Source organism: Camelina sativa, chromosome 19 (assembly GCF_030686135.1).
Source record: "Camelina sativa cultivar CO46 ecotype springtype chromosome 19, ASM3068613v1".
Lineage (NCBI taxonomy): Eukaryota > Viridiplantae > Streptophyta > Magnoliopsida > Brassicales > Brassicaceae > Camelina > Camelina sativa.
This window is the reverse complement of record NC_141898.1, coordinates 17,915,458-17,928,841: the sequence shown is the minus strand read 5'-3', so window position 1 is coordinate 17,928,841 and position 13,384 is coordinate 17,915,458. Positions and strand designations below refer to the sequence as shown.

Genomic DNA, 13,384 nt, shown 5'->3' with positions numbered 1-13,384 from the left:
CGGCGCCGGTGTAGCTTCGGCTCGCCGGCGTCGGATCTTGTCCTCGCCTTGCTGCTCCATTACTCTCCCGTCAAATCCAAGTTTTCGCTCCAAGATCTCGTTCAAGCCACACTTCCGGTGTGTCCTCCGGCGATACTTCCGCCGTGGACTGTTTTTTCCTCTCATTTCTGTTGGCCAAGATTTTTTCTGGTGCGACCTCTGCTGCTTTTGGTTCCTTAGTGGATCTATTGGTTCTCTGGTCCAACCAAAGAGTCAGCATGTCCTGCTCCTTTCCCCTCGACATCACCTGCTTCCTCACCACCCGGAGCGTTGGATACTTCTCCTTCTCCTCCATGCCTGCATCGGATACTTCTCCGGCGGGTTCCGGTGGCTTTCAATCTAGAACCACTGATGTTGGTACAGATTTCGTCCAAGTTGGACGTTGTTTGATCACCGGCTCTGTTTCCGGTGCTTCTCGAGGTTGCCCTCAACCTTTTGCCATATGTGTTGGCTCAAAAATTGTCTTAAAGTCACAGTGTTTGGTGACTCCCCCTCTACCATTTGATGCTAATGTGTTTAAAGCATTTTCTCTCATGGGTTTGCTTGTGTCTCTATCTTTGCTTTATGCTTGCCATTGTTTTTTAATTTTCAAGATTGCTATTCGGATGTGTCCAGTATGATATCCTCCTGTAATCTTTCTAGTTTGAACGAAGATCTTTGGTGCACAAAAAAAAAGAAAAAAAAAAAAAAAAAAAAAGTAAGGTCGGTCTAAATCTCTATGAAATGGAAGTAGTATAAAATAAACATATATGTTATTGGCTAAAAATATTATTTACAATCAACTCGATAGCTAACACATCACTAAATTTACAAACGAAATGAATCAAAACAAAACAATTAATAGACATCATATTTGATTAACAATAACAACTAATAAACCAATATTTGTCACGCTATAATTTAATAAATAAAAAACTAAAATCAAGACTACACAACCCAATTCAGCATTTTAAAAACATAAGGATTTGGAAATAAGAGATGGTACAAGGCAAACATCAAAACCAAATCAAATAATTTTTTTTGGTGTTTTCTTATTCAATAATTTATTTATCTTATGGTATGTTTTAAAATATTAAGCAAACATATTTTATTCTTACTATAGCTTATGTTTACAAGGTATTGAAAGGATATTTAAGAATGAAAATGTTTATATCTCACGTTGTATAGTGTTTTGATATTGCCTAGAGACAACAATTCTCGAGAAATTTGAGATTGTATTACAATGTTTGATATTTAGTTTTCAAAAATGATGGAATTAGATCTACATAATTACGTGAGGATATAATCAATTGTTGATGTTTTGTGGGATTTTTCCGATATGATAAAGTCACAGATTAAATCATAATTCACAAATCCAACGTTGCAAAAAAACAAAATATTCAATATTCGTCTCAATTATTAAATTTTGGTGAATAGTTTATTTTTCTTTTGATGATAAAATTTTTATTGAACAAAAATGTATTAGATTAAAAATAAGTCGATAAAATAATATAAAAATTTATACACGGATTATAAATATGACTAGTTATGTTCTAAAGATCGTCTAGTTATGTTCTAAAGATAATATGACTAGTCAAAGTGGATCATATGTTTAAATTTAGGTTTTTTTTGATACTTTTGAAAAAAAAATTCTTAAATTTTGGTTTCCGACTCATGATACTTTTAATTTAATTTAATAAAAACATCAAAAATGTATATAATGATCCTAATTAAAACTACTTTTGTGTTTGAGTGATTTTATGAATTATATTGTGCCGAGATTTTCCGTATGTTAACTTTAGAATGGTATATCTGTAATTATAAAAGAAACGAAAATAGGACTTCTGGTCTAGAGTGTCCAGCAGTTCAAATAAACTAGAGTTTATGCGATTGGGATTGGGTAAAAGATGATCCACGGTCTAGAATGTCCATTGGCTTACATACGAATTTAATCGTGTTTTTGTGCTACTGAGACATAACATGGTCTGTTTTAAAAATCCCCGCCTAGCACCAATTACGTTCCATAAAATCGTTAGGCTCACCCTCTCCGCCTCGATTAATGACTAATCCCCGTCTAGTATCGATTATCCAATTATATCGTCTAATCCGCTTAATATTCACGCTTAATTTTGTATATACCGATTATTTTTGGAGCCAAATATAAATCAAATATATATTTTTGTTATTTAAACATTTAAATTAAGAGTTTATGATGTTTTACAATAACTAATATACAAACTTTAAATTAAAATCATAATTTTTTTCTTAAAATTACGTTTTTATGTAATCACCGTAGTTTTAAGGACAATACTATAGCTCTATATTTTATTTGATATTTTTCTTTTCACATAAACAGAATTATGCATATATTTAGTACTATATATTTTTAATTTACTATTAATTTAATAAAATAACCTTAAAACTAGTCCCCGGTTAATCTCTGTTTAATCTCCGATTTTCTTGCTAGGCGCTAGGCCCACTCCGACCACTCGACTAGCGCCTAGCGGTTTCAGTTTAGTGGGACTTGTCACATCACAATGTGCATTATAGAGATGCACATTGTACTGGAGTGAAAAATCGTAGGTGGAGTATAAATGTATATTATCATATGTACAAGATTGGAAATATTTCTTATTACTATTGAGTTTATAAGCTTGTTGAATTTAAGAATGAATGATCCAGACTTATTAAGTATAATATCACACGTCCATGTATTCAGGTAATAATGATCGTAGCCTCGATGTTGGAGAGAAGTAGAGCACCTGATGTAGTGGTCTAGTACCATTCCAATGTCATCTTTCTTTTTTTAACTTAATTTTTTTTTTCTCTTCTTTTTTGGTGTGGTCGATGACGTTTTTCCCTTTTTCTTTTCTCGACTATTGAATTTTGAGTTTATAAAGAATGAACATTTGGTTTAGTTATTGTCTGCTCAAATGATACCAAGTATACGTAGAGCTAAGCTAGTCAACTAAGGATTGCAATACTAGCTTAACCGGGACGGTGCATAATCGATGTGTTATGAAATATGTCTTTTCTTGTGAAAGATAATACAACGTCTTCATCTTTTTTATTCATTCATAATTGGAAGTAAAGTGCCCATATATCTTGAATGTTACCGCATTTTTACATAATACGTTGCAACTATGAGCCTACATTTTAGTGTTAGTGATTTTTTACAAGTAGATAAAAGGGAACAGAGTTAATCACCTTACATTTTTGAATAATATTAGATTATAGAGTAGACTTCACCCTGATCCACCTCCTCCACCACCATGACTCTTGTTCTTTAGACAATGGTATATACATATTTTGCAACTTTTGAGAAAGTTTGATGATGAGATGTTTTTGAATTCGATATTGTTTGAGCCTACCTAGTCGAACAAGAGGAGGTTGCTCGCCCAAAAGAAGACGCTCTCAATCAGGCACATGGGATTGAAGAGACTGTGAAATATCTTTTAGCAAACGGTGCATCTATTCCTGACAATCTGATTGCCGAAATCAAGGCGAAGCGAGAAAAAGCGTTTTCTGAAGTCGACGCACTGGATGTCATAAAGTTAGGAGAAGGCGATCTCACCATGTCCCCAGATCAGCTCGACTTTGGAATACTTCACCACGGGACTATAGCCCCAGATTCCGTTCGACACCAACATGGTTCCAATGCTGAGATCTTCCAAGCCGACTTGTCCGACCCTCCAGAAATCTAACAGTTGTTCTTTGGTTACAACGTTGAGAACTTTTATGTTTTCCTTTTTCTACCCCCTTTTTTTTTGTTAAAACCTTATGATGACAATGCCCGTTTTGTGGCCGGTTCCTTAGTAAATTCACCTTCTTGGAAAACTTCCGTTTATCTTTGCATGGAAAATTTCCTCTTGTTTTTAGAGACAAAAGTGGTTATTTTCCAATTTTACAATTGGAAAATATTCCACTAGGATCAGTATAAATATACTAGCCTTGTCCCTCAACTGATCGTAATTTTTGTTGGATCAAAAAATTTCAAGATGCCAAGCTCTGTAGGCAGTGCTGATCATGAAGTCGAAGTCGGACACGATGTCCCAACGTTCTCGAACTCAGAAGCCATTGAAAGAGGGATGTCCTATTACCCAAATATCTGAACTCCGTGGATGTGGATGTTTTGTGTTAAGCCAGAAACGAGGTCGGATTTGGAGACCTTCTTGTCTCTCATCGAAGAACGTCATACCAAATATCATAATCGGCTTGCCGCGACAGAGCAGTCGCGGAACGAACTGCTGTTTAAACTTAAACTGCTCAAATCCCATCCTTGGTTTTGGATTGAAACTGGACTGGACAGGGTGGCGAATATGCCGTCGTGCTTGATAGAGTATTGTAACGAATGCTATCATTCAGCGAACTCCTCCCCAAGTGAACCGAGTTTCTCCTTAAGTGGCGAATTCATGCCCTTCAAAGTGAAGCCGTTCTATATGAACAAACGTGCCAACAATGTAAAGGCCACTGCAGCTTACGCCTTCGTTTGCCAGGTAATGCTTTCTAATTTTACCCGTATTATTCTCCTCTGAATTTCAATGTTAACGGACGACCTTATGTGCAGATGGAATCCGTGCATCGGGAGCAATGTAACAAACTTTACTATCACCGTATGAAGAAGAATGAGATTGACGATCGTCTAACCGTGCTGAAAACCGAGATCGCTACCCTAAAGGCGAAGAGAAAAAGAAGCATGATCATCTTGACGAGGCTCAACAGAAGATCAGGGCACTAGAATCTCGTCCTGATGAATGGGAGAAAACAGGACTTCAGCTGCTATGGCCCATCCCGGAGCGTCTTAAGACATATACTCAAAAGATCGCAGCAGGACTTGCTTTGAGCTCCGACTAGCTAATATACTTGTAACTGGCGATTTAAGCCATTCGGTTTTACCTATATTAATAAAGTTGCATTTGGACGAATTATGTTTGCAATAAATTTTTCACTCTATTTGGAAATTTACACGAGGCGGGACGTCTCCCGGCTTATTCTGAGTAATTTTAATGAGGGTAATTTAACCCGAGCGTCCATGCGCTTAGGCGAAGGGCAAAGTACAGGACTTCGGCTTATCTTCTCTATTCCAGTTCGGAAGTCGGAAGACGAAATTTAGCACTCTGGGTTCGGCTTATACCCATCCGAACTGGAATTTTACAAAACAATTCAACAGAATTCTCTGGGTTCGGTTTATCTCTCATAAGAGAGCTATCGAAACAATTCAAAAAGAATTCTCTAGGTTCGATTTATCTCGTTTTGGAGAGTTACGCAAATCGATCATCTGGCCAGGATGTCGATCCATTTGATTCTGAACTCGGTAACTATAGTATATATATATATTTTTTGCTCGTTCCTGAGGCATAATCGCCTCATTAAATGCGCACGCGGTTTCACAATGCAATCTGATTGGCGAGGGAGTCTTGGGACGCAGCGCATATCCCCCTATGATCTGATTGGTGCGAGATTTGCGGGACACAGCATTTATCTCCCCCCTTCTTACTATAAATAGGAGGAAAGGAAGTATGCTGAGCACCAAACATCCAAACTTCAGAAAGAAAAATTGCAAAGCATGCCTACTACGACTCGGTCCGCATGGTTAAGGCGAGCTCGAGAGATGACTGCTTCCAGCGTCAGTGGATTCGATCCAGAAGCGTCGAACATTGCCCTCCCTCTCGAAGAGACGGTTCCGTCTCCATCTCGTTAGCTCGTTGCAGAAATCGAGGAGGATCCATTGCAGAAAGAGATCCGCATCTACCGAGCTCGCTGTCAAAGGATGAGCTCGTACATCAGGGCCTTTCGTCTGAAATATGATCTTATCTTCTAGCTTTGCCGTCTAGAAGGAACCATCTCGGTAGATGTGGCTTAGCTCGTCAAGTAGAAGCCGTCGACGATGAGCTCGTCAAGCACCGCTGCTTTGTGCAGGAGCAGATTCCTCGGGGATAACGGTTTCATCCTGCGGAGGCCGAAGTGTGTCATTGGGAGTAGACCCCTCATGTTCAGGGTCTTAGGCAAGCTGACTGTCGTCGAAGTTCTCAATATCGACGAACTCGTTTCCCGTTTGCTCGAGCTCGAGATTAATGACAGGCTCGTTGTTCGGAGTTATGGATTGAAGTATATCGGCCTTACGACTGTGGTCCCTGGAGCCTTGGATGATTGACCCAGCTCCTTTGCGAAACTTGAAAACTTGGTTTTGGCCTTGCCCATAGCTTCTTCAACTCGACGTCGAGAGACGCAATCCCAACTATGATCACTTCTTGCAAGGAGTGCGTCCTTCACCAGTTGAAATTTAGGAGCTAGGTTCCGAGAAGAAGTGGGGCGAGCTGCAAAATCAAGAAAAATTAAGATCAGGTTAGAAAACGAGTGTCCGATCTTACAAAACAAAAAAACGAGGCAGTACCGGGCAAATTGTTCCACACTCTTCGACGACCGCATCTCGGATTTTCGAAGGAACGATCGTCAACTCGGAAGAAGAAATAACGAGTTGCCCATTTTTTGAAATTACTAACTTTCTCCCCGCGGAGAAAGTTATGTGCCGGCTTTGCGTTTACCATCCACGAGGGGCTCCCTTGAGAATTCTTGAAATTCGTCAACAGCTCAAAGCATTCAACTCCGAGATACACTCCGGCCTCGGCTGCGAAAGTGAGAGCGGCAACGAAGTTGCAAATACTACCGGGAGAGAGTTGACAAATTAGGATTTGTCGCCGGTGGGTATATCGAGTAAGCAGGCTTGGAAGAGGGAACCATAACCGGCACATAGAGAAGAAACCCTCATATCAACAAATGAACCCTTTAGGCGGGTTCCAAGGGCGCTGGTGTTCTCCAGGGATGATAATGTAAACACCGCAATCTTTCAAACCGCACGAATTCAGCATGGTACAAACAGTATCGACGGTGCTCAGCGTCTTCTCACCCCCAATATGACCTTGGTGATCGCGACAAGGAAGGATGTCCTCAATCATGATCCCGTCTAACACGGGTAGAGACTCCTCTCCACTCAGATCGTCCGAGGGCAGATCGGAAATTGATACAGTGTTGTCGTGGTTCTCGCGTTTCTCCTTGTTGGTTGAGAAAGGAATTTCTAAGGCAGGAATTCCGTCCGACCTGGGCCTTGACAAACATTCAGCATTTTCTTCTGATCTGTTGAGCAGTTCGCCTCGGTCCGATCTGATGGATTTGGCAAGTTTTCCTTTGGAATTCTTGCGGATCAGAGGATAGCTTTCTGTATGGGATGAGGAAACCATGGCCGGGGTGCTGAATATTGCAGGTCGCCGAAGAGTGTAGAGGAAGGTTTGCGAAAAATAACACTAAAATAAAATGAAAAGGGAGAGAGAACGGAGCAAATACCTTCGGTGGTTTGGCGAAAAGTGAAAATATAGAGCAGAGTCGGGTATTTATAGAAGCAAGTGGCGGCAACCCTACGCAGAATCATAATGACCTACTCTATCCTACGTGATGTTTCAGCTTCCGAGTTGACAGAAGCGATGCGTCTGACACGTGCCGTCCTAACAATGGTTGGCGAAGCGGCGCGACGATCCGGGTAATTAGATACGATTTTCCATACGGATTAAATCGGATATTCTCTTCCTATAGTTTGAACATTCGAATTAACATCTGAATGTCCCGAACTGGGGGGGACTAATTGTTGGTGCAGGAATTAGCACCCCTAACATACCGATCTAAACCCGATTAAGGAAACCGGTTATCTAAACCAGGAGTTCGACCCTGGAGAAGATTCAACTCTTTAAGGAAGGCCCAATAGCATTGAGAAGCCTAGTTCAGAGGCGAGGAACCGACTTCTCAAATCGCCTAGTGGCCGACCTAACAAGAAACAAGAACTTTCCAAATCATGGTCGAGCTGATTAGGAAAGTTGATATATTCTGTAAATCTAAGAAAACTTATAAATAGAGGAGAATCCCTCCATTGTAATGATCGAGCAATAAATACAAAAAATCCTAATTCTTCATTGTTCTTGAGAAAAACCCTAACTTGTTTTCCAAGAGATTTCAATCCCCTTTTGTTTGTTAGCTTTAATCCGATTTCTTAGAAAGAAAGTGTTATTGAATTTGTTTCTCCCATTAAACAAATTTATTGTGTGAAACTCAGTTTCTACAAATATAGAGTTATTTGCTAGAGATGTTTTTGGACTAAAATTATGATTAACAAAGATTTACGAAAAAAAAAACGTGAACAGTGATATTTATACAAATCCACCCAAATTCTTTTAAAAAAAGAAATTAAAATTATCAAACAACTTTAAAAATAATTTTTATGACTTAATGACGTTTTGTACTGCGATTATTCAAGAAAATTTACCAACTAAAAAAATCTACAGAATGCATGTTGTATAAAATAAAAATTGTGTTTTTCTTAAAAATTCAAAATAAAAATTCTTATGTAAATAAGTAGGTAATTCTAAATTTGCTTATTTTCATTTTGAACTTTTGTTATTTTCTCTATAGAAAAAATAAAATCATACACTTTTCCAGTAGTATTCCAAACTTTCACGTCTTTTAAGTTTTAACAGTATTAATATACCTATATTTTCTTTTTCTTTTTTTATCAAAAAAACCTATATTTTCTTTTTCCAAATATTACTTTTATATATTATAATTATTTTAAAAAAATATTTACAAATATAGGTATATATTGATAATATAATTCCTGTCATTTTGCAAAATGTATCTAAACAACATAATATTTTTAACTAATTTCATTATACGAGTTTTAATTATAGAAATTATCATTCGACGAGTTTTTTATTCTGTGATTTATGGATATGAGCCGTAACAAATTCTGTTTTAGTTGTAAACATAAATTTGTACAATGCTGTCATAAACAAAGAAAATAATTGTACAAGGTATCAAAACAAGGCCATTATTATTCTTTAATGATGTAGCGTCCAAATCATCAATATTTGATACCCCATTTTAATATTTACCAACGCAGTCATCATTTTTTATACAATTTTTAAAAATAGTTTGTGTAAGTTTGAAGCATTTTCATTTTCTGCTCACATATGAAGATCTCGATAACGACTGGTGGTTCTCCAAGACTAAACAAGAAGAGTTAATGCATAAATTATATATTACAAGAAGTAGTCGCCGACACCGACAAAACTAAGACTTTGGTTTTCCACCATAAGCTTGCTTACAAATGTAAAATGGTTTCTGCGATGGAGCGCACATCTTAGCTTTCCCTGGACATCCCTGTAGACAATTATTCCCCAAACTTCCCATTACTTCTGCGTCCGATCTCACAAATCTCGCCGGAGCTTTTCCCGTCAAGAAGTTCCCGTCTAAGTAAAGCCTTCTCAACGTCTTGCTCCGTTCGTACTCAGACGGTATACCACCGTGAAGCATGTTGTATCTCATAGAAAGTGAGGAGAGTCTCGGGTACGCCGCGAAACTCGCCGGAGCGGTTCCTCTGATTTGGTTGTAACCTAGCTCTACAGCTACGAGGTTGTTTTCTCCGGCGAATTTTGGAGGGAGGACTTCGATGCCTGTGAGAGTGTTGTTAGCTAGATCTACTTGTTGGACTGATTCGAGGAGGAAGAACCAAGCTCCGAGTGTTCCGGTGAATAAGTTATCGGCGAGCTCGACGATTTCGAGCTGAGTTGACTCGGTGAACGATTCTTTTGATATGGGCCCTGATAAGGTGTTGGCCTTTAAAGCTAAGTCGATGAGGTTTTTGGGAAGCTTTGGGATGGCTCCGGTGAGCTTGTTGTAGCTAAGGTCGAGCTGTCGGAGGTTTGAGAGCGAGTTCATCGTTTTTGGAAGTGACCCGGTGAGTGAGTTGTGAGAGATGTCAATGGACTCGAGTGAGTTGAGTCGAGTCACTGAGTCGGGTATGGATCCGGAAAACGAGTTGGATCGGAGAACCAGGGTTTTGAGGCTGAGGAGGGAGGAGATGGAGGATGGGATTAGGCCGTAGAAGTTGTTCTCGGCGAGATCGAGCGTGAGGAGCTCCGTGAGGCCGAAGATAAGCGGCGTTAGAAGACCCGTGTAACCGGCCGGGTCGAGAGTTAGTTGGGTCACACGTGTGGAGTCAGACGAGCAAGTGATGCCGCAAGTGAAATGCGTTCGACGTGGTGAAGCACAAGGGTCGGAGACAGTAAAGTCCCAGCTTGCGAGACAAGACCACGGGGGGATTGAGTTTGGTTTCACGGTGGCTTTGAAGGCTTTTAGTGCTGACACGTCGGATGGTGACGTCAGAGCATCGGTGGAGGTGAAGGGGAAGATGAGAAGAAGAAGAAGAAGAAGAAGGCATGAGGAAATAAACAAAGTCATTGTTTGAAAAAGTGTGAATGAATGATGTCAAGACTTAAAAAGAGTGTTAAACCTATACATATATATATATATAAGTAAACTTTTTTCGATTCTTCTTCCTCCACATCACGGTCCACTTAACCAATGTTATATATATATTTTTATAAAATATTTTCAATATTCATTTGTTACATATTTATTATTTATAATAAATAATAATAATAAATAAATAGAAAAATAAATTAAGTAAAATTTATTAAATTTTAAAATAGTAAAAATAATAATATAAATTTTAGTAAATAATAAAAATAATAACTATATAAAATAAATTAAATAACATAAATGAAAATGTTAAAATAGTTTCAAATTTTAACCAAAAAAAATAATATTCCAAAATTTAGAATCTGTTAATGAGTTTTGGAAATGGAAGTAAGATTTTAGTGCATGTGGTAGAGTAGAAAAACACTTTATATGATTGTATTTATAAAATTCTAAACATAAAAATAAAATTGAAGTGAAATATTAGTTTCTAAAAAATATATATACAAAGATTCATTATTAAATTTCACTTAAAGAAAAATAAAAGATTAATTACTTAACTCAACTTAAAAATTTTAATATAAAATGAAGATATTGTAAGGGTCACATTTTTTTAGGAAAACTACAAAAAGACTTTTGAAAAATAATCTTCAACAATATATATGTTGTATATCAGTTAGTAATGTAAGTTTAGTGTTTATATAGATTTATATTTAAAAGTTTGAATGATTATATTTAAGCTTAAGAATTTATATTAATAAAAAAAATTAATTAAAATTTTGATACAAATTCTAGTCTTCTATATAAAGGTAGACTACGTGGTGGAGGTCGGCTTTGCCTTTTGGTCGCCTCTCTCCATACGAACAAGGTTCAATGCTTAAGCCAAAATCAAATGTGATACGAATAATTATTAGAAATAAACGGCCTAACTAACACATTCTTACCCAATTATGTTTTGGTAGAGTTTTTTTCTCTATATTTTTAGTTTAGGTGTTGCTTAATCTCTTGGCCTTGTAAATTTAACCAAGCAGCGACTGTCGCTGGTCTCTCACCAGTAAATTGTGGCTGGTGTTAACTCTAAGTTGAAAAGCAAATAATTTTTAAGTTGTTGAATTGGATCTCTAGCGACACACTAAGTAAGAGTTTAAGTAGTCAAATGTTTTTGCCACATCCTGTGATCTTTGTTGTAAGTCATTTTTTTGTTTTGTTTTAAAGATTATGTTCTTGGTCCTTGGAGATGGAGTTGGTGTGTCAGCGACAAACAATAATAAGACAAGAGTCGTCTGACTATGTATATGAATACGAATAAAGACACACTACTCTTTGGACTAAACCAAAATAGCCTTTGCTATTACCATTTACCATTAATGTAGTACATACAATTTGTAAGCAAACGATCATTATTCATTTACCATTACTAAATAATTATTAATATTTGGTGAATAATAATAAAAATACTAAAATAGGATAAGACCAAAAAACTTGGACTTTCGAATGATTGGGGGGGGGGGGACATGGTTGGAAAGCACTTACAAAAGCTGCGTTCTTATTTATTTGTTTTCAGGTTCTTTACTTCTTTTCTTTTCAATAAATAATTGTACTTAGACCATACATATTTGAATGACAAAGATTCAGCATTATATATGTTTTCTCCAAAAATCCAAATGCAATCTAAACCAGCAATCTTTAAGTTTCATATGAAATACCTTACCAATAAAACTATAGGCACTTAGACTTTTGATTCATTTAAATCACGTAAAATTTTAAAAGTAGGGGTAAGTGTTCGGTTATTTGGTTCGGTTCCTTGATTCCAACATTAGGATAACAGGATCTATTAGAGAACCAAAAACATTTTGGTTGGGGTAGTTTTTGGTTTGGATTGGATAATTTGTAAGGGAATCAAAAGTAACCGAACTATATTCGAGTTCAGTTCGGTTCAAGTAATTGTATGCAAAATAACCAAACTGTCTGAAAAACTGAACCATCATCCAAAAATCAGTTTGTAATTATGCCAATGCTAAACCTATTTGAACGTTCAAAGTTTTAAGTATAAAAAAGTTCCAAGTTCCAAATCCAAATTAAAAAGTCTAAAGTTATGCAAACCATGGAAAACAACAAAACACAAATCCATACTAATATATAACTAGGTAACAACCCGCATATAGTGCGGGATAAATCGGTTTAAAGAAAATTATTATAAGTAAAATTACTATCTTAAAACTAATATATATTTGTGTCAAACATAATATGTAACTAAAGTTTTTTATTTATTTATTCAAAGCTGTATTTTTTCGTGTAAAAGATTGTGAAATCTTTGAATGTGTAAGAAGTTTTATGGTAGAGAATATATTGATAAAATGTTACTATTTATTGCAACATGTCTTTTGTGTGATTTAAAAAGCAAATTCATATATTTTTATGTTTTATTTTGTAGTCATAACAATCGGATTCTAAACTAAATTTTCTAAAGATAATATAATTTATTGATTTAATATTTTTGGGCTATTTAAATCTTTTGAGTTAGTTGGGTTGTTAATATTTTCTATAAATGACAGATTATTACCAAAAACCATTATGAAAAAATTAATAAATTCCAAAATCTTCGTGTAAGAATACATTTCACTCGTGAAATATGTGGAAGTGATAAAGAAAATATTGATAAAATATTACCATTTAGGGCAATATATATTTTTGTGTGTTTTAAAAATCATATTTATCCTTATGGTTTATCGAGTAACTAGAAATTTTTTTCATAATCTAATAATCACTCATTTTAAATATATTATGATTTTTTTGGGTACTAATTTTATTTATAATGATAAGGGTTATTGTCTCTTTCTTTTTTAATAGCACATATATGAATATACAATTAGAGCATATATTCCTATTCGGTTATTAAAAGTTCCATTTCAATGAATAATCACACTAAATGTTGAGATTAATTAGTTTACATACTTAGATATATATATATATATATATATATAATCACACATCATGATATCTCCTAATTTGTTGTCATTTTTATATTTATTTATGAATATAAATAAATCTATTTTTATTGGGA

At 36.1% G+C, this 13,384-nt stretch overlaps 1 protein-coding gene across 1 annotated transcript; it reads right to left on the bottom strand.

Moving 5' to 3' along the window:
* Positions 1-9,069: 9,069 nt before the first annotated feature.
* On the bottom strand, positions 9,070-10,463 carry LOC104766714 (uncharacterized). Its single transcript, XM_010490651.3, has one exon. It carries the CDS (start codon positions 10,300-10,302, stop codon positions 9,133-9,135), a length of 1,170 nt encoding a protein of 389 aa, XP_010488953.2. The 5' UTR covers positions 10,303-10,463; the 3' UTR covers positions 9,070-9,132.
* Between the last annotated feature and the right edge of the window lie 2,921 nt (positions 10,464-13,384).